The sequence below is a fragment of the Vanellus vanellus genome (assembly GCF_965231255.1).
Source record: "Vanellus vanellus genome assembly, chromosome: 11".
NCBI classification, from domain to species: Eukaryota; Metazoa; Chordata; class Aves; order Charadriiformes; family Charadriidae; genus Vanellus; species Vanellus vanellus.
The window spans coordinates 16622410-16641679 of record NC_138916.1 but is presented as its reverse complement, the minus strand read 5'-3'; the positions used below and the strand labels follow the sequence as shown (position 1 = coordinate 16641679).

Sequence of the window (19270 nt, the reverse complement as noted above, 5' to 3'; positions counted from 1 at the left end):
CTCAAAGGGTGCCCAAAAAGCAAGAATCCAACCGGCAGGTCCTTTGGAGATGCTTCCCTATTCATCCCGCAGCTTCTGCCCAAAGACTACAACATCCCCGGCGGGCCCGTGTAATTTCGGATCTCTCATACGTTGCCATCTGTGGGTTAAAAATGTGCAAGTAAATAAATAGCTGCAGCGATAATGAGCCAAGGTTTCGATCTGTGAAGGTGAGAGCACAGCGGCAGCCGCCGATACGAAGGAAGCGCCCGTTTCTATAAATATTGAAATCCGGTAATTATCATCATTAGAACTAGTTGTGATTTAGCCGTAGCTCAATCCCAACAAGTAAGAATGGCATTTATTTGCCACAATTAGAACAGCTAAAAATACCTCCTGAACCTCGCCTGGTTCAGCCCCGTCCTGCCGACCCCCCAGCAGGCTCAGCCTTGGGCAGGAGGCAATGCAAAGGGGGGGACGGACACTTGAAGGATCATGGGGGAGCGTGAAGAAACCCCATGTTCCCCCCCAGGGAGACCAGGCCACCAACACAAGGCCACCCCAGCTTGCAAGAGCCCTTCCCAGCTCTGCTCCATGGCTTTGTCCCTAACTCTGGTTCAGCCCAGCTAACCTAACATGGTGGGCCACCACCACGTTCGCTCACTGGTGTGAGGTAGCTGCTCCCTACGTGAAGCAACATCCCCTCTAGCAAGGTGCCTTTCCTGTACGGAAAGTTTCTTTGCATTTACGTCAAAAGGCACAGAATTGCTTGAAAAGGCAAATGGAAAAGCCTGGCCCATCCAAGCCAGCCCACTCACAGTGGGGGGTGATGGCACTGGTAGCATCCAACTGATCCATAAGAGCCATCACTGAGGGACACATGGGTTTCCTCACCTCGTGGGAACATTACAGTTACGCAAAGAGCCTCCACGCACTCAGCATCTCTCTCTTCCAGGTCCCAAACAAGCGCTAAGGGACTCCAAGAGCTCAGCATGACGGAAAGACAGACATCTTCATGGATGAACTTGCTAGAAGACCTCATCCTTCCTGACCTCTACAGACAGGGATCAACCCCTCATATGAAATCCTGCCAGGAGCATCAAGCTATCCTGTCCTAACTCTGCAAGGTGACCAGGGTGCCATCGCCTCTCCACAAGCCCTTAAACCTGCAGGACTCTGCCATCCTCCCCTGGGGACACACGTGCACGCCAGCTGCCACCAGCAGTTTCCCAGCCTTTTCCCTGATGATAAACAGGGACACCGACAGATATTGCAGGAGCCAGCACCTCAAGTCTTGGCATCCCACCCAAGCCCACGACAATCCCCATCCGCTGACCCAAATTGCCCAGGGCCATCTCCTTGTGCTTGCTCCAAGACTCAGGATTTTTCCCCCGAGGAAACGTGCCCAGCTCCCCTGGTCAGGGATGTTCTTTCTGACAGTCACGGTGAATATTTTCCCCCGCTTATTCGATACTATCTGGAAAGGGCCGTGAAATGGGCAGCTTAACGATTCTCCGCTGTGCGGGGGCGAAGGCAATGAGGTGCTCGCTGCCAGGTCCCAGCAACAGTCCAAATATTCATCCCGGCCCCAGGGGCCACCACCTGCTCCTCCCCGAAATGCCTCCAGCCCTGGGACCTCCTTCAGCCCCCATCACCCTCCAAGGGTAATCTGACCCCTCCGATGGCTTTTTTTTTTTTTCCTTCCCCGCCTTGTTTGCCTCTGAACTCTCTCCAATTTGACAATATTTCTGTAATAAGCTGCCTCAAACTGAGGCCACATTCCTGTTTTTTTTTTTAATTATTATTATTATTATTGGGGGGTTCTGTCATTCTTGGGGTCTTTTTTATAAGCAAAGCCAGTTCTTAGCTCTGCTCCCACAACTCCCCCTTCTCCCCAAACGCAGCCCATCGCTATTTGCTGAGGGCCCTAAGCCAGTTTTCAGTCCATTTGGCAGCGTCGTATCCAAGGCAAACTGAACTAATTTTAAGAGTAAGATTTGGCGAGACACTATATCAAATGCTTTGCTAAATCCAAATATATTAGGATTTCCACGTTCTGCTCAGCCACTAATTTTGCGATTCCATCAAAAAGAAAAAGCAATCAGGTTTGTCTGGCAAGATTTATTCTCTCTAAATCCCTGCTGTTATTGCTCATGCTTTCCTTATCCTCTAGTGCTTCACTTTCTTAATACTGCAGGACTGGAAGCGTTTGTTGGAAATTTATTTTTGCTATTTATATGGATTTTGAAAAATCTGCCTCTGCTCTCCTCCGCTGCCCCCTGCCTTCCCCACTGCTGTTAGCATCCCTCTGCTGCCACCATACCCATCTCCTCCTCCCAAAGTCAGAGCACAGCAGTATCTTAAGCCCAGTGTTAACACACAACTGGCCTCAGACACAAGATACAGAAGAAAAATTAATCCCCTCCCCCCCCCCCAAAAAAAAAGAGGGAGGAAAAAAAAAAAAAAGGATGTTTGGCAGCAGGACAGCAGGAGAAAGGTCTAAAGGAGACACCCAGCTGGGTCAAACCGAGGTCCATTGCAGAGCACAGCCAGCAGTGTGAGCAGTTAATATTAATGCCCGAATCAACCATCCCAGGGCATCACCTCGCTTTTCTTACAAGTTTTCTGGCAGCCGCCTTCTGGGTTATCAGGCAGAGTTAAGCCACAGACGACACCAACCGGTGCCTTTCCAAAGGGTACGTGTGGTCCACGGTGGGCCAGGGCCAGCACGTCTATAAACCAAACCCTGAACAACTCTGGTGGTTGAGGAGCTCCTCCAAACTCAGGGCTCACAGAGAGAGGTCAGGAATAGCTGCATTTCCCTACCTTAGGCTGGCACCCCAGCTTCCCACCCACACCTCGGGGATTTGGGACACCCAGAAAGCCACATCACAAGGCGCTCAGGTCTCCTGCAACGTTTTCCTCCACAGGGAGCAAAGCAGAAGCCTCTGCGCCAAGCTGCCCGCGTGGGCCAAGTCCTCAGCTCTAGCCACAGCCTTTCCCACGATGACACAAACACCTCCTCTTGCACCCCCTGGCACAGCCCAGCACGTCGGGGCTGAGCAGCGAGGCCAGGGTTACGGACAACACGGCTCACGGCACTGAGCTGATGCCCCCAAGCTTGGCTTCCTACCCCTCCCTCGGGTCAGGTCTCTGCCAGACCCCTTGCCTCAGCTCCTACGTGCTGTCCCAGCACCATAAGGGGAAAAACACGGCATGGTCATCCCAGCAGCTCGGCGCTCAGAAACGGGGCACCAGCATCCGACAGAAGCTCAGGTGATGGTTCTCCACTACCACAAGGGACCTCTGCTGCCACAGCTCCTTCAGTGCTCACCGAAGACAGCTCAGAGAGGGACACGGAGAAGCTAGGCTATGGCATGACCCCGAGCACTCAAGGGATAAATGGAGATTTTCTCTTTGCTTTAGCTATTTTTACATCTTGGAAAGGTGTCCTGGGGGAGCAGCCCTCTCCAGGAGCCCTCCCAAGGGCTAGGATGCCCGCGGTCAGGCGCAGGCTCCTCCAACACCCTCCGGTTTGCACCCAGCTGGCTGTCGCCCAGGGGCTGAAGATGACAGCCCAGCCCTGTCCTGCTTGCAGCATGAGGATGACCTTCCCCGCAGACAGCCGGGCAAAACATCCTCCACCAGCTCTAGCTGGATAATGAGTCCCAGGGGAGCTGTCGGGAGGGATTAACCCACCCCGGGGCAGCTGCCCTCCATCCCCCGTCACTGCACCCTCTCTGCATCCCCCGGTGTCTCACTGGGGCTCAGGCAGAGCAAGGGGGTTGGCAGCAGAAAACCGATGGGGACAGAGGATTTAGGAGGGAAGGGCCGGTTCCAGGGGAGGTGGAGCGCAGCAGAGGGTGATTTACGTGGTCAGCAGCAATTTAGGCAGCAGGTAGCACCGAAGCGGCAAGGATTTACAGGGGCAGGGGAGAAGTACTTTTTATGTTCATTAGGAAATGAGTGTCTCCTCGCCCTGACCGCTGCGACCCAGGAAGGGGCGCAGGAGCAGATGGATTTGCAACGAGCCACCCCCTTGCTCTGGAGGTCACGGACAGACCAGCATCGGGGACCCTCCCTGTCCCAGCACGGCTGCGGCTGGCTTCTGCGTGGCCACAGCACCCTCAGGGTCATTTCAGCACGTCCTTGTCCTGCCACCACCCCGAGGCAGCACTCCGAGGCCAGGATCGGTGGTCAGTCCCTTCAGGGAGGCTACAAACAGCAAATCCTCAGACATCTCCTCCTCAGGCTGGAGGCCCTTCCACCTGGCAAGCCCCCCCAGCCCTCCCTGCCGGGGTCTGATCCAGCCCATCTGCTGGCAGCAAGGCAGCGCTTCTCCCGCTGCCAAGGCTCCTCATCGCCGCCGCCGGGATGGGGCTGCCAGGCTGGCGACGGGCAGGCAGGGGTCACCGTCTGCCATCCCTCCATCCCACGGTGGGGCAGGAGAGCCAGCCCCAGGGCCACCAGCACACACACAAGTCGCATCACCCAGTCTCCGGTGCCATTTTCCAGCTGCTTCTGGTACCCAGCGGGATCCAGGGTTTGGGGTCAACCCCACACGTGCAACCCTGAGCACTTTGGTTGGGGCAAGCAGGTCCTTTTCCTCTCCCACTGCATCTTCATCCCACTCCTGATCTGCAGCAGGGCTGGCGGGGGATGCGCACCTCCAGCAAACGGTGCAAAGGCGAGGGGTGGCAGCACGTTTGGGTCCCCGGCTGTCACAGATCTCCCAGCCCAGGCTCAGACTAGCAGCATCCCTGAGCTGGCAAGTGCCAGACTGGGCATGGAGACACACAGGTGATGCCTGACCTTGCTCACACTGCCAGGGGTTAACCTCAAGGGCTGCACGTGGAGTAAAAAACATAAAGAAATATATAGGAATAGTTGTCCCAGCACCGAGACGCCGGTTGCCACTGCGTCGTGTTGCAACATCCTTCCATCAGTGCACACCATGCTGTCCAGAGCACTCAGGGAAGCAGGACAGACACCACGTTGGCCTCTGCCACCCCAGGAGGTGCCAGGACCAGCTCTACTTAATGTTCAGGAGCGAGCCGGGAAACCCTGCTCCCCCCAGTCCTTCCCTGCCCCTGCTCCCCATCGGCAGTACAAGCCAAGGGCTGCCTATGCAGAAGCGATGTTTGCAACACATCATCACCTGGGGACCACAAATTCAACCGTGCCAGCAGGAGGTTGCCCCTAGATGACGTGCCAACCCACATCTTACATGCCTCTACATTTACACCCCAAAAAGACACCAGGTCTGGTTTTCAACACGAAAGGTTGGTCCTAGAAGAGCCCAAGAAGGAATTCACTCAGCCGTTTCATCTCAGCCTCGCTCTCCAGACACTCCCCAGGTACCCTATTTTGCACCAGTTACCTGGGGACCACGTTTAACAAGCGCAATCCCTGCAGGGGACACCCAACTTCTCGCAGCGGTTGGGCTGCTCAGCACAGGGGTGCAATAGGACCAGGTGCCAGCAGCAGAGGGAAGGAGGGGAAGGGCTCCAAGCATTGACCGCAGACACCCACAACAGCATCAAGCACTGCCCAGCCCCAACACGGCATAAACACAAGGAAAATAAAGTTGTGAGCAGCCTACACAAGGCAAAAGAAGAAGTTTCTCTCTTTCAGCCTGGAGAGACAGCAGCTTTGCAGTGCAGATGGGTTACGAGTCACACTGAGCAACATCCCGACTCATAAGAGTCCAGATTAACATCCATCCCATGGCTCGCAGGCAAGGGCTCGCTCCCAGCACAGCCTGGCTGATCCCACAGCTCCTCAGAGGCATCTCCCCAGCAGAGAAACACAGGCACACACCAGCACCAGGGCAGCTTCCCAAGCAACCCGGCTCTCTTCTCCGTGTAAAACTTCCAGAGAAGCATGACAGCATCATCCAACCCTCACAGTGTCCCTGAACAAAAACCTGTACATCTTCACCCAAAGCACAGGCAGCGACAACACCGTTGCCCCCACCCCTCGATCCCAAAGTTTGACTAAAGCTCAGGAGTATCTTTGCTTTTATAAATCTCTGCCTTTTAATGATGGCTTCAAGGCTCAGAGAAAAAAAGGCCCATTAAACTCACTGAATAAGTTAATGGGGCAGAGAGAATCCATTTCAAAGCCACCCCAGGCTATTTTCCTCTGGAGCTAAAGCCTGAATAAGCAAAAAGGAAAAATTAAAACTGTACAGTGCTTTGCCAATAAATAACCCCCAGTGTAATCCGCTAGCAGGCAGGCCTCCATTTGCAGAGATAATAGGATGCAGATCAGTTGCAAACCACCTCCCCTTGCAGGGACCACCACCTTTTGATTGCAGTTAGCCATGCCATGGCAGGAACCTCCATCTCTTGCCTGTCCCCTTCCACCTGCCTGGGCAGGAGGAAGGGGATGGCACATCCTGCAGCAAATTACCTAAATCCAGCACTTGGCTCTGCAATTCCCCAACACCCATGCTCTGAGTGCACATCCCTGCTTCTCTGCCTCCTTTTTCCTAGTCCCCCTGCCTGGTCATGCCCCTTCACCCCTGTCTTCTCCCCCTCCTTCACCAGCAGCACCACGGGTCCATCCCTCACCCATCAACCAGAGCTCACACATAGCCGCTCCTCCCCAAACACTTAAAAAAACAAGTGCATGTCCCAGAGAGGGGAAAAAAAAAAAAAAAAAAAAAAGATTAAAATCCCTGTTTGTAAATGTTGATCCCGCCAGACGCGGTTTGTTTACTATTTAATATTTAAAGATGCTAATTAAGTCTCTGAATAAATAAATCTAAGTTACCCGTGCCTTTTGGAAGGCAGGGATCCTTCTCTCAGGGCCAGGGCAGCTCAAAGCACCCCGGGTGATGTGCAGCCTGCCCGGGGCCGGGGACAAGCCTGGGGAGCCCACCACCATCCCTCCTGGAAGGGAGAGCTTATCTGCAACACCAGAAAAAAAAACGGGCACAGCTCAGCTTGGGGACATCGGGGACTTTGGTCATTAAGACCCAGAGGAGAATGCAGAACAGGGCAACTCACAGAGAGGAGCATTTCCAGGCAGGGCTGCCCAAAGTGGTGCCTCTTGGCCCGGAGATGGGATCTCAGCTACAACCAAGGAGCCAAGGGCCAACAAAGTGCTGGGGGGACACAGAGACAGGCACCAAAACACATCACCGCAGCCCAACAGCGAGCAGGCAGCCGGGGCTCCCCCGGGGAGCAGCTACAGGCACAGACCCACCTCCCTCCCAGCCGCCCCCCTGCCCCGAGCCAGGGCAGCCAACCCACGCAGCTTCGTACCTGCGAGCATCCCAGCTTCAGCTCCTCTTCCCAAAACCGCTGCCGCAGCATCTTGCGAGGAGCACTGCAACCGCCCGCCTTCCTCACCCACAAGCCCCGACCTCCCTCAGTGCCCACAGCTCAGCTCTCCCACCTGATACCTCTTCAGCCTCATTAGGCTCTGCCTCTCCCAAATCCACTCCAGCTGTACCATGCACCTTGCCGTTAACCCCTCGGGTCCCAGGCCCCACAGAGCTCCCCGGTGTGCCGACTCTCTCCCTGCCCAGCCAGCATCCGTCCTTGTGCCGCATCGGAGCCCTGCGTGCACTCCCGGCGCTCGGGTTTTGCTCTGATGCTCCCATGCACACCCTCCAGCATCCGCCCCGACCTGAAGTGAGGGGCACAGCACTTGCCAAAGGGACACCAGGCTGCTGCCCCGACCCAACTCTGTGCTACTCTGCCCTCCCCACTGCAGAGCCCGGGACAGGCTGGCAGTACAGAGCCCACCTGAGGCTCAATCTAGGAAACAGTCCCCAGTAACACTCGGCTTCTCTGAACTTGCACGAGGAGAGCCCCAGGAGGACAGGGATGCTCTCCACAGGCTGGGGGGCCAGGAACACACAGTATCCTTGACCCTGTGTCCCACTGAACTTTACTTGCTCCTCAGCGGCAGCCACCAAGTGACTCGGTGGCTTTCAGCTCACGTTTCCTAGGATATATTTTGGCTGGGAGAGCACAGACGAGGCAGGAGACAGCCAAAAGCAGGACCCACATCATTGCCCCAGGAGCACCCAGCCATGTCCTAGACGTAAGAGGTTTGGGGAACAAGAGAGATCTTTCCAGCCACACCACAAGTCACAGAGCTCCCCACGGGCAATCCCATCTGTACTGGGATGGATATGAAGGATGCCCAAGCTGGTCTTGCCTATCTGGGTTAGAAGCAGGCAGGAGGAGGGCTGTGGTCCAGGAGATAAGGGCAGGCAGCCCAAGGGAACATCTGCACAGCTGGACCACAGACCAAAGAGCCAGGACTCCTGGTTCCCAGCCCCAGCCACTGCACAGCATTTCCATGGAGAGCGTGGGATGGGGGATGAGGCCAAAAGGAAGGTCAGCAGCTGGAGGCACCCAGGCTCTCCTCCATGTGGCTTCATGTCCTAGCAGGGTCAGGAGTTAGAGCCTGGCACCGCTGCGGCTCAGCTGAGCATTCATGTTCCTAATTTATCCTGGCAAAACCCTGAGTATGAAGGGTCCTCAGCAGCACTCAGATTCCCAGCATCTGTTTGAGTATTTCCACATTAATATTTCCTAGTGGGAACTGCCCGGGGAGAGCTCAAGGAGAGCGAGTTAAGGGACAGCTTTGCACAACCCAGGAGGATAGGGACTTCACCACGCTCACATCTGCTGCTACCCGCTTCTCAGTCCCCCAGGGACAGTGCAGGGCAGCCAGCAAAGGCACCGGTGTCCTGTGCCCTCCCAGCACGACCGAGCCCGGCACAGAGCCATAGGAGGGCTGCAGGGAAGGGGCTGCGTGGGGAATGCCACCTGGTCTCAGCATCTCTCTGCATCCTTCCCTGGAACCCTGGGATCCCAAGGCCACTCAGTTGTCACTGCAACAAGCACAGAGGCCAAGCAGAAGCACCCCAAGTCACCCATCGATGCTATCACACCATCACACTCCCCTGGGAATCCTTCCTGACCTCTCTGCTCTACTGCTTGGACTTCTGTTTTTAATTTAAAAGGTTATTTTCCTTTCCATTTAGGCAGACCAAAGCTGGGAGAAGGTGGCGCTGATGGCACATGCCAGACATGGGGTACAGGGTGGCGATGGTCACTAACAGGCTCCATTATCTCCTACACCAGAGCGTTGGGTGGCAGCTGGAGGAAAGCTGGCTGCACACGTGGCTCTGGCTTCTCCTTTGGCTCCCCAACTGCTACATCACATGAAAACAAGCTAAAAATACAGCACATATTTTCCTGGTGCTATTCTTCCAGGCAAGCAGGGTCCAGGTCTCACACAGAGGGGGGACAGGGCGGGACCCCCAGCCCCACAGGGTCTGGAAACAGGGTAGTACATGGATGATGGAGACGCACAAGGGCACGTGCAGAAGAGCTGGTGGAGACGCCCTGCTAGCTGGGCACTGACTCCAGTGCAGCCTTCCAAGGGGAACCCAGAAAAGAAATCTCCTTTTCTTCAAATGAAGTGAAGCCCAGGCCCTGAGCAATATCACGGCTCTAACCTACGTCCATCACCCACATCCCAACACACATCCCACAAAACCATCACCCCTGACATGATGCAGGGGACCCATTTGCTGTTGCGTTGTGGGACCACTGGGTGTCACAGCCCTTCCACAACGCTGGCAGCGCATGGCAATAGCCATCGGAGAAATAACCAGCCCATCCTGGGCCCAGCTGCCAGGGAGGATGAGATATCCCTCAGGAGCTGCACATGGAGGATGTTGCAGGATCAAAACCAGCTTCCTACTACTGCCAGCACTTTCCCCATCTCACATCAAGCTCTTCTCAGCCTTTCCCCCTTGGGGAAAGGACACATGGCCTCTTTAGCCCTCCAACCTCCATCCGACCCCTGCAGCAAAGGGTTAATCAGAGAAGCAAAGAGCATCCAAGGCACCCTGCAGGCATCCAGAGGCAGCTCTCAGCCTGTGCTCTCTTGCCTCTACATCAGGATTCCTCTGGGGACACCTCCCATGGATGTTGAATACAATTGGATGGATTTAACAGCCTTATTTATCCCCCCTCCATGCTTGGCCTCTCCTTAAACTCTGTTCGGTGCCAGACTGAAGGGTCTCCATCCCCATCCCACTGCTTGCAGGCCAGTTGCACTGCTGCTCTGTGCCTCAGTTTCCCCATCAGTAAAATGGGCAGAGCTGTTAGGGGCTTCCTGGCACACCACACAGCCAAAAGTTGGTTGCAAACAGCAGCACACCACCCCGATCAGGCACCTCTTCCCGGCACTTCAAACAGCCCAGAAACACCTCCCCACAGCACCTGCTCTGGTTGGGTCAACACCTTCCGAAAAGCCGCAAATCACCCCAATTCACAGATGGGCTGAGGTTGTATCACTCACAGCACTAGCGTAAGAGTTATCGGTACGTGGATGTGCACTGACTGCATCCTCCCGCAGCAGGACAAAGGGAAAATCTGTGGTCCAGCACCCAGCCTGAGCCCAGGGGACCATCTGACACCGCCGGGCGCCCACCTGGGGACCAGTATGCCCAGCTGGGGAGCAGGTGGGAACCCATGAGTGTGTATGGCAGCACTGATACCCCAGAGCAAAGCCTCCCCTCCCGCACATCAGCCATCACCGTGACAGCGAGTGGCGACTTAACCCCTCAGCCCCAGCAGCCCCCGGCTGCTCTCGGTGCCACCGGCCCGGGCTGGCTTGTGGTTCCGTCTTCCTACTCGCCCGTGCAGCCCGGAGCCGCGCCGTCTCACGCTGCCGCTTGCCCTCTAGCGGCACAGCCACCCTCCAACGCGGGGAAGAGGAGAGGATGCGCCGGGGCTGAGGCGGGCAGAGGATGCTCAGGGCTGAGCCGGGCTCCGGCTGCCCCGGGGGGGGGGTGGGGGGGGGCACAGGGCAGAGGCTGGGTTGGGGCTGGGGGTTATGGCACATCCCACGGAGCTGCTCACGCACAAGCAGCCTCTGTCCGGAGAAGTCTCACGACGCTGGGAGATGAACACGGGGACCAGCCCGGTGCTGCCGTGGTCCTGGTGCTCGGTCCTGGAGGACCTGGAGCATCACAGGGGGGCAACCAGGGCTGCTGCTCCCCATCTCTTCGTGTGGGACACAAAGCGCCTGCAGTATCCAACCACCATACACAAACTGCACCCTCTGAAGAGGAAACTGGCCCCACAGCACTGCCTTGGTGGGGGTTTTGCTGTGCACCCCTTGGTGCAGAGGGGAGAGCAAGAGAATTTGGGGAAGACCAGAGCCCACATGCTGCCATCAAAGACACCTGCTTTGAAAGCACCTACACAACCCATCAAAACCCCCCAAACCACAGGAAACCCAAAGCTCAAAAGTTACTGCTATTGCACAGTGCCCGGTAAATAATGCACCAAGTTACAAGCATTATTAATATTTATTTTCGGAAGCCTGGCAGGCTTAGGGGCTGGTTCACTCTCTGCTTGACTGCAGCTCCCCTTGAATGGGATGCACCAAATCCAACCATAAACTCGTGGGCCACACCTAGCATGGGCACTGCTTGAGCAGGACAAGCCGGTGTGCCAGGGCAGCACTGAGCAGCATCGCTGAGCACCACCTACCTGCAGGGCTACCCAAGGGCAGTCCTATGGGACATCCCATCACCTGTTTGGGTGTACACGGAGAGAGCCCAGCACTGCTGGGTGCGTGGACGGTCACAGACCCTTGGGAGACCACGCACAGCCTCGTGCCAGAGCACATGAAGGTGTCACCCCCCCCTAGGGGTGAGCTGATGGGGTAGAGCAGACCCAGACAGCTTTTCCTAACAAAGCTCTACAAAAGCCCGTAACCAGAGGAAACATCTCTGAGCCTCCAAGGGCAGCAAGGCAGGTACTTCCTCTGTCTCTTCCCCTCCATCTCTGCTTCTCACCCCCATGAAACACCTGTCCCAGACCCGAAGCATTCCCCTTCTCACCTCTCCAAGCCCAGAGAGACAAGCCAGCAGCCAAAGCTGACCTAGACGTCCCCAAACCCTGCAGGAGATAAGGGCTGGGGAGATGTCACATGTACCCTGAAACCATCCGGGTCACCAGCTCCTCCTGTCCAGGCAGCGGCTCCGAAAAATCCTGGGAAGTCCTGGCAGGCACCAAAATTATCTCCTCCCCAGAGAAACACCTGGTACGGGCCACGAGCAGAGACAGGCAATGCAGACATGGCTGGAGAGGACCTGGGGACCCCAGCAGGATCAGGCACAAGAGGGGCAGAGACACCAGCAGACTCTGGCATGAAAAGGCAGGTGACTCAACCCATCAGGAATCCCGTGTCCCAGACAAGCCAGGGCTGTAACCCTTGGGTTCCTGATGTCCTCAGTTCAGTGTTAGCTCAGCCACTGAAAATCAGAGCTGGACCTGCCCTGACAGCAGACTCCTTCAAAGACCACCTTTTATAGCACACCTACCCCAGATCTTTTTGCTCTGCCCCAGCACGTCATCTGGAGGGCTGCTGGTGACCCTTGAGGTCCCAGACATCACCGGTGCCAGGAACGTGCCTGCCTCCCTCCAGGACTGGTCAGCAAGGCCGTAGGAGGAGGGCAAGGAGCCAGCAGCCAGCCCAAGGGGATGCACCCAGCCCTGGGTGCCCCGATTGCGAGTTTACCTACTCTGGGGCACCGGCCAGCACCCACCATGGACCTGATCCCCTGATGCAAGGGGGGTGGTACGGGGACAGTCAGTGCTCCCTGCTTAAGGAACCTCTAGAACTTCAAGACCATATCTCAGCCCTCCTCCTTGTTCCAGACATCTCTGCACCCTCTTCTGTGCTCACAGCCTCGTGCTGCACCCGCCTCCCCCATCCTAACATCGTTCAGGACTGCCGCTCTGCATGAACAAGAGCCCTGCAAAACAAAGCCGGATTCAACTAGGGACCTTCTGAACGGTCTCTGCAGCAGTGAAAGCCTCCAGGACCAGGAGATGGGAGGAACGGTGGGATGGGAGGTTTTGGGAATGCAGAGCCCTCCGCCTCCAGAGAGCAGCAGCACTGGGCATGCTGTGGCTGATTCACAGAGGGGAGAAAAGTTTGTGCCCTGTTGTCTGAAGCAGAGCAATCACCAACTTGAGCATCGCAGGAGCCCCTTTCCCGGCTGTTTGGGCCACCAAAGCAAGTTCTGCTCCCTCCACCCCTTCCAGGAAGATGTTTGCCCTTTCTTTCTTCCCTTCTTCCCAGATGCGGGCACACATGGGCATCACCAGTGCCTTGCCTCTCCCGGCAGCGAAGGGGTGCTTGCTGCTCCGTGCACCCCCTCACTCTCCCCCATGCCACGTGCTCCCAGCTCCCGCGCAGCAAGTGGGGGCTGAGCTGCTGCTCGCCCCCCACAGCGCCCGGCTCTGACGTGGCTCTCCCACCCCCAGCCAGGCCCACGGGATGGAGCGGATGCTGCCGTGGGCTGGTGGGACAGCCCAGCAGGAAAGAATGGAGCTCTTCTCGTTCATGGGAGGGAAAGATGCTTCCCCTTGGCCCTGCGAGACCCCCAAAATCCTGCATCCCATGGTGCTCCACAACAGCCCACCTCCTCTTAAGTTGCTCTGAATTCATCTCACCTGGTTGAAGGCAGCTACACACTGCACAAACACTCCCTGCAAACCCACCCCTTGGGGTATTTTATCTTAAGAAATCCCATTCTCCCCCCAGTGAGGTTGGGTGAGGGAGCAAGGCTTCGCATATCAGGGACATCTCCCTACCTCGAGGGAGCCCAGGGGTGACAAACGTAGGCCACCGCCGCCTGCCTGGCAGCATCTCTGCAGTGCCATAGCAACAGCTGAGAAGTAGGGAGGCCCAGATGGCAAACTCCTCCGTCCGTCCTTCCCCACACGCCGTGCCAGCGCACGCAGGCGCTGCCCACGCTGCCAGAAGGGTAACTCCCCTGCCCGCCCCCGGCACACGGCACCCACCATCACCCTGACTCGCGGCAGCACAGGCAAACCCAGCTACCCCATGCACCAGCCAGACCCCCGCGGTGCCACGGATGGGGATCCAACGTGGCAAACACCCCGGCTGCTCAGTACGCGGGGCAGAAGGAGTTTTGGGCTGCAGGACCTCCAGGAGTGAAGTTCTCCCCATGCATCTGGTCTTTTCAGGGAGGTCTTGCAACGGATGGAGCCCCACGCTGCAGGGTGAGCCTGGGTTAGGGGAAGCTTGAGCATCCCCCCAAGTCACACCTGGCTGGGGACACAGCAAAGGCCACCCAGCTGCACAAGGAAAAGCAACGGCATGATCCCAGCCAGGTCAGCCTATCCCCAGATCAGGAGGGGCAAGTCCGGCAGCATGACTCCAAACTGGAGCCATCTCAGCCAGGGTCCGAGCCGACCCCTCAGCTAGACAGGACCATCGGCAGCTCTCGGAGGGATCTCTGTGTGCAGAGCCACGTCCCCAGGGATGTGATCCGAAATTGGCTATGTTTCTGGGCAGGCTGGGAAAGGGCAGAGGGGCAGCAGCCAACCCCACCTCCTCCTCCATCTCAGGAGAAGAGCCTCCCGCCCTTTCCCTGCTTCACCATTAACCTGGCACCACCTGGATTTGCACAAAGGTTGCATGTCACCATCCCCCCCCAGCCCAGCCGGGGCAGGAGCCACCCGGCCCTGACTGTGGCTGCTCTGCTCTCCCTGAAAAGGAGGAGAATGGATGGGAAACCAGAAGCAGCAGCAAACAGAGCAAAGGCCATTCATTTGAGGGGTGCAACAGGAGGCTCGATGATGGGGTACCACAGCGCAGGCACCCACAGGGCTGGCCCACCCTGCCAGCCTCCACGGGCAGTGTGCAGGCTGGGTGTCTCCTGTCCCTCTTCCCTTGGGGGGGCTCTCATCAGCTGCTGAGATGTGAAATAACCCAAAGTTCCTGATGGCTTGGCCCCCAGTGCTGGGGAGACCTGCCTGGGTGGGGTGGGCTGGCATAGAAGAGCCCTCTGCCCCGGCTCGGGGACGGGTAAGATAAACAAGCCCACCAAACCGGCTCACACAGCTCTCCAAGGGGCCCTGGCAGCCTTTCGGCAGCACCACCCCAGCTCAGATGGCCAAACTAAGCTTGTCTTTCGGACATGAATAAGGCCCTGCTTGACCCCAGGGTGGTTTCACCACCCCACATCCCACCGCCTTTTCACCAGCAGCAGAGTGGGGCAGAGACCACCACCTCCCCCAGGGCCTGCAGGGAGGACCTGGCTGGAGCATCGGATCCCTCGGATGCAGGGACAGGGCTAAGCCTCCCCTATTCACACAACCTCCCCCCCCCAGCCCCATGGGCAAAGGTTCCTCTGCCCACTCTCTGCCCACAAACGAGGAAGGCTGCCTGAAGAAGCCAAGCAGGGGGAAGCGCCGTTCGGTGCTCAGCTGAATCAGACCCGCATGCCAGGAGTGATTCAGCGATGACCAGGCTGGGCTTCGACGCACCCCCCACCCCAGCACCCAAGACAGGGGGAGGATGCTGGCAAGGAGAGGCCTGACATCGAGCCAGGAGGGTGCAGCACCCAACGCCTCCCGTGCAAGAGCATGAACACAGGTTCAACCCCGGCTCCCAGCAGCGACTTCTTTGCTAGGAAGCAGCCACGCTACCCAAAACATCCCTCTTCTCCCATAAGCATCCTCTACAAACCACTGCCACCTCCCCAGGAAGCCCAGACCCACGGGGAAAGTTTTCATTCATACCCAGTTTCAGCTCCTCACAGCATTTTGGGGTTCACCCCAGTCCTGCGCCTTGGCCCCCAAGCCCAGGGAGGGAGGTGTGGGGCCAGCAGGGATGCAAGGGAATGCGCTTTGCTCAGCGTGGAGCATAAAACATCCAGCAGAAAAACTGGCACCTTATCCTCCTTCCCCAACTTAAGAGAAGCTCCTCTTCAAATAAAAAAAAAAAAAAAAAAAAAAAAAAAAAAACACACAACATCTCTGTTTCTGGAGTTGAATCTTCCCCCTCGCCTCTTGTTAAGGGCTGCTTATCAGCATTTTTCAATTTCAAGCAGTAAAGACATTTTCTGGGCACAAAGGACTCACGTAATACTACCTCTCGCAGCAGTTCAGATGCATGTGGGCATCTGATGAACGCACACTCGCTTACGCTGGCGGCTTCCAAACCCTTCGCAGCCTTCCCTGCTGCTCCCCGCTCCCCAAAGGGTTAAAACCAAACCACAACAAACAGCAAGCACAGGGAAAAGAAAAAAAAAAAAAAAAAACCAAAAAACACCACACACGAGTTTCTCTGACTTCCCCAGCATCACCCAGTCCCTCCAGCATCACAGAGAAAACACTCCGGCACCGCAACGCAGGAGAAATATGGGGCAAATTGGGAAGGGGAGCATTGCATTAGTTTTCCCCCTTTACTTTCCCCATTCCTGCTGGGTTTGCAGAGGTTTGTTGGCAAGGCGAAGGCAGGGCTGGGGGTTCAGGGTCAGTGGTACGTGGTGAAAACCTGCTCAGGCATCGCAAGAACCTGTGAGCAAGCAGGGAGAGCTGCTCCCATCATCTTCACCCAGCAAAGGTGACAAGCAGAGCTGCAAAAGAGGCACTGCAATTACTCCATGGCTTTGCTGCAATTGCACTGTGACCAAATAAAACAGCCTCGAGAAGGGACCCAGCAAAGCCCCCTCCCTCCATGCGACCGTGCCATCGAGGTGGGGGAAAATAAATAAATAAATAAATAACCCTCCATTACTCATTTCAAACCTTGCTGCATTTAACTGCCAGAATAAAGGATTCCACCTCTTCTCTGCTCAACTCCCACTGGCAACTTGCTCTGGGGGCTACATTTCCCTAAATGCTCACATTTCAATTAGCATTAGAATAATGAAATGGCTCAGAGTTCATCTCACCCAAAAATGTACTGGAAAATAAAGAGCAGAGATTGGAAGAGATGAGGAATTCTTTTTTTCCGCACACACACACACAGCATGATGGAATCGGGAGAAGGAAATATATTCCTTTCTCGACCCCACGCTGATGAGATTAACATGGGCTTTGCTAACTGCCTCTCCAAACAAGGATAATGCAACTTCAAGTTGATTTTCCAGATAAACAAGCATGCAAACAAACGCAAAGTGCTCAACTAAAAATATCTCCCTGCTCCGATGCTTTTCCCCATAGCCACCACCCCGAGACGAAAACAGACAAATCCTATCGCAGCACCACGGCGAGTTGCAAAATTACAACAATGCGAGTTAAATAAGGGACATCTCACTGTCCTATTTATTTTTTTTTTCCCCTCCCCTTAAAAAGGCGAAACCGCAGATCCCCAGATACACTCAGCCCGAGCGGGGAAAGGAGCATTTTCTGTTGTGAGGATGAAAAAAAAAAAAAAAAAGGCATTCTAATCGGATCCAAAGTCTCCAAAAAAACAAGCAGCCCAGAACTCGCTTTTCCTGCCCAATTTGGGTATATATGCGGCTGTGGCGTTGCCTACCCCCCCCCCCCCCCCCAACATACCCCCCCCCCCTCGCAGAAGCAAACAGTTAAAGCAAGCAGCAGCTTCAGCATCTTTCCCTGCTGCTCGCTCTCCTGCTAAGGAATCAAATCTCATTGACTTTATTCCTCTTAAGCCTTGGCCAAACTGTTGCTGGGCTTTTTTTTTTTTTTTGGGTGATGGGGTAAAGGAAGGGAGGGGAGGGGGAAAGCAGGATCTGCGTCCCCTTCCCGGGCAGCGCAGCAATGCCGAGGGCACCTGAGCCCTGCACAGGCAGCACAGCCCGCACCCCTGCGCCGGGAGGGGGGGGGGGGGGGGGGAACGGGACACACACGACACCCCCCCACTTACATGGAAGTGATGTTCCTTGAGATGTCCGTGATATTGATGCTCGTGTTGCCATTGCTGCTGCCTGAATCCTGCCCTTCCAAGAGAGGGAAGAGGTTCCCATCATCCGGTTTCTTGCAATTGATGTCTGTCTTGCTGCAAAGACAATTAGCAGGGCAAGCCAGCACCGAAAGCAGATAGTCTCCCCAAATGCTCCAGAGCAAAAATACCCTCCAGAAAGTGCACTTGGTAGGGCAAAGAGAGACATCCATCTCCGATTGCTGCTTCTAAAAAAGAGGAGGAGGAGGAAAGGGGGGATGGAGGGAGGGGAAGGGGGGGAAAGGGGGAAGGAAACAAAGACAGAGGGAGGGAAAAAAAAAAAAAACACAAACAAAAAAAAAAACCAAACACCCCAAAAAAAAAAAAAAAAACACCAACAAAACCTCAAGCGATCAGATGCAAAAATCCTCCAGCAGATGAAATCATGCTGGCAGCTGGCTCGGAGAGGCTGTAATTCCCGCTACGGCAGCGGCAACGGCAGCGGGCGGGGATGCATGCCGGCCCGGCCGCCCTGCGCCCGCCGCCCGCCGCTCCCCGCCAGCCGCTCCGGAGGGTTTGCAACGGCAGGCTGGGGAGGCAGCCGGGGAAATAAATAAATAACACACCAGGAGGAGAAAAGGGGGGGGGGGGGGGGGGGGAAGAAGCACACACACACAAAAAAAAAAAAAACCCCGGTGCGAAAGTCACCAAGTCCCACCTACTGGGCAGAATTAAAATTGACACACCTGCAAAAAAAACACACACACAGAGGGAGAGGAGGAGGAGGAGGAGGAGGAGGGGGGCGACCTCCCCTTCCCATCGCTTCCCTCCCCCGGCCTGGCCAGCCCTGCTGCGGCGGGCACAAAAAGCAGGGGAGGAGGAGGAGAAAGAGGAGGAGGAAGAGGAAGGCTCGCAAAGCGAGCCGGGCTTTGCAATAAAAAGGATTCCCCACCCTGCTAAAAGCAATCTAAGGGAGGGGGGAGAGAGGAGGGGAAAACCCACCCCAGCACTGGTGGAGCCCCAGCTCAGCCCCGCCAGCAGGGGAAAAGTTGCAGCTGGGGTTAAATTTGGGGGGGGGGGGAGGGGGGAGGAGCAGAGGGGCTCTGGCTCGGCTCCTGCTTTCTCAGGCTCTTTTCGTCTTTTGGAGGAGGACGATGCTGCCTTTCGCTTGGTTGTTGGGTGGATTTCGCCCCCCACCCCCCTCCGCAATCCGGACAGAGGGGTGGTGAGGAAAGAAAGATTAAACTGAACTGGAAGGGAATAAAAACCAGTGTGGATTACAGCAATTTATATATATATATATTTGCTATAGAGGATCCTAGCGAGAGGCAGATCAGACGGCTGCGTGGGGGAAAAAAAAAAAAGAAAAAAAGCGACTGGAAAGCACCCAGGAAGGACTTTCTAGAAAAGACACACACACCACACCACCACCACCACCCCCCCCCCAAAATGCAACGGGGACTGAGCCGGCTGCCGGGAAGCGCAGGCAGGAGCACCCAGGCTCGGGGCTCCCATCCTCCCTCCCCTGGCTTCCCCCTTCCCTTCTGCAGCAGATTCTGCAATCAGACATGCA

At 56.1% G+C, this 19270-nt stretch overlaps 1 protein-coding gene across 5 annotated transcripts in view; it reads right to left on the bottom strand.

Moving 5' to 3' along the window:
• Positions 1-17939, bottom strand: part of NTRK3 (neurotrophic receptor tyrosine kinase 3) — a gene marked incomplete at its 5' end in the record, with an annotated part of 221256 nt that extends 203317 nt beyond the window's left edge. For 4 of the 5 annotated variants that reach the window (XM_082489009.1, XM_082489010.1, XM_082489011.1 and 1 more), the window contains one exon: positions 17683-17930. In XM_082489009.1, coding sequence (XP_082345135.1) covers positions 17683-17930 — 248 coding nt within the window. Of the gene's footprint in view, positions 1-17682 lie in introns of all 5 variants that reach the window. The other variant, XM_082489012.1, reaches the window with a different exon arrangement.
• Positions 17940-19270: the final 1331 nt, after the last annotated feature.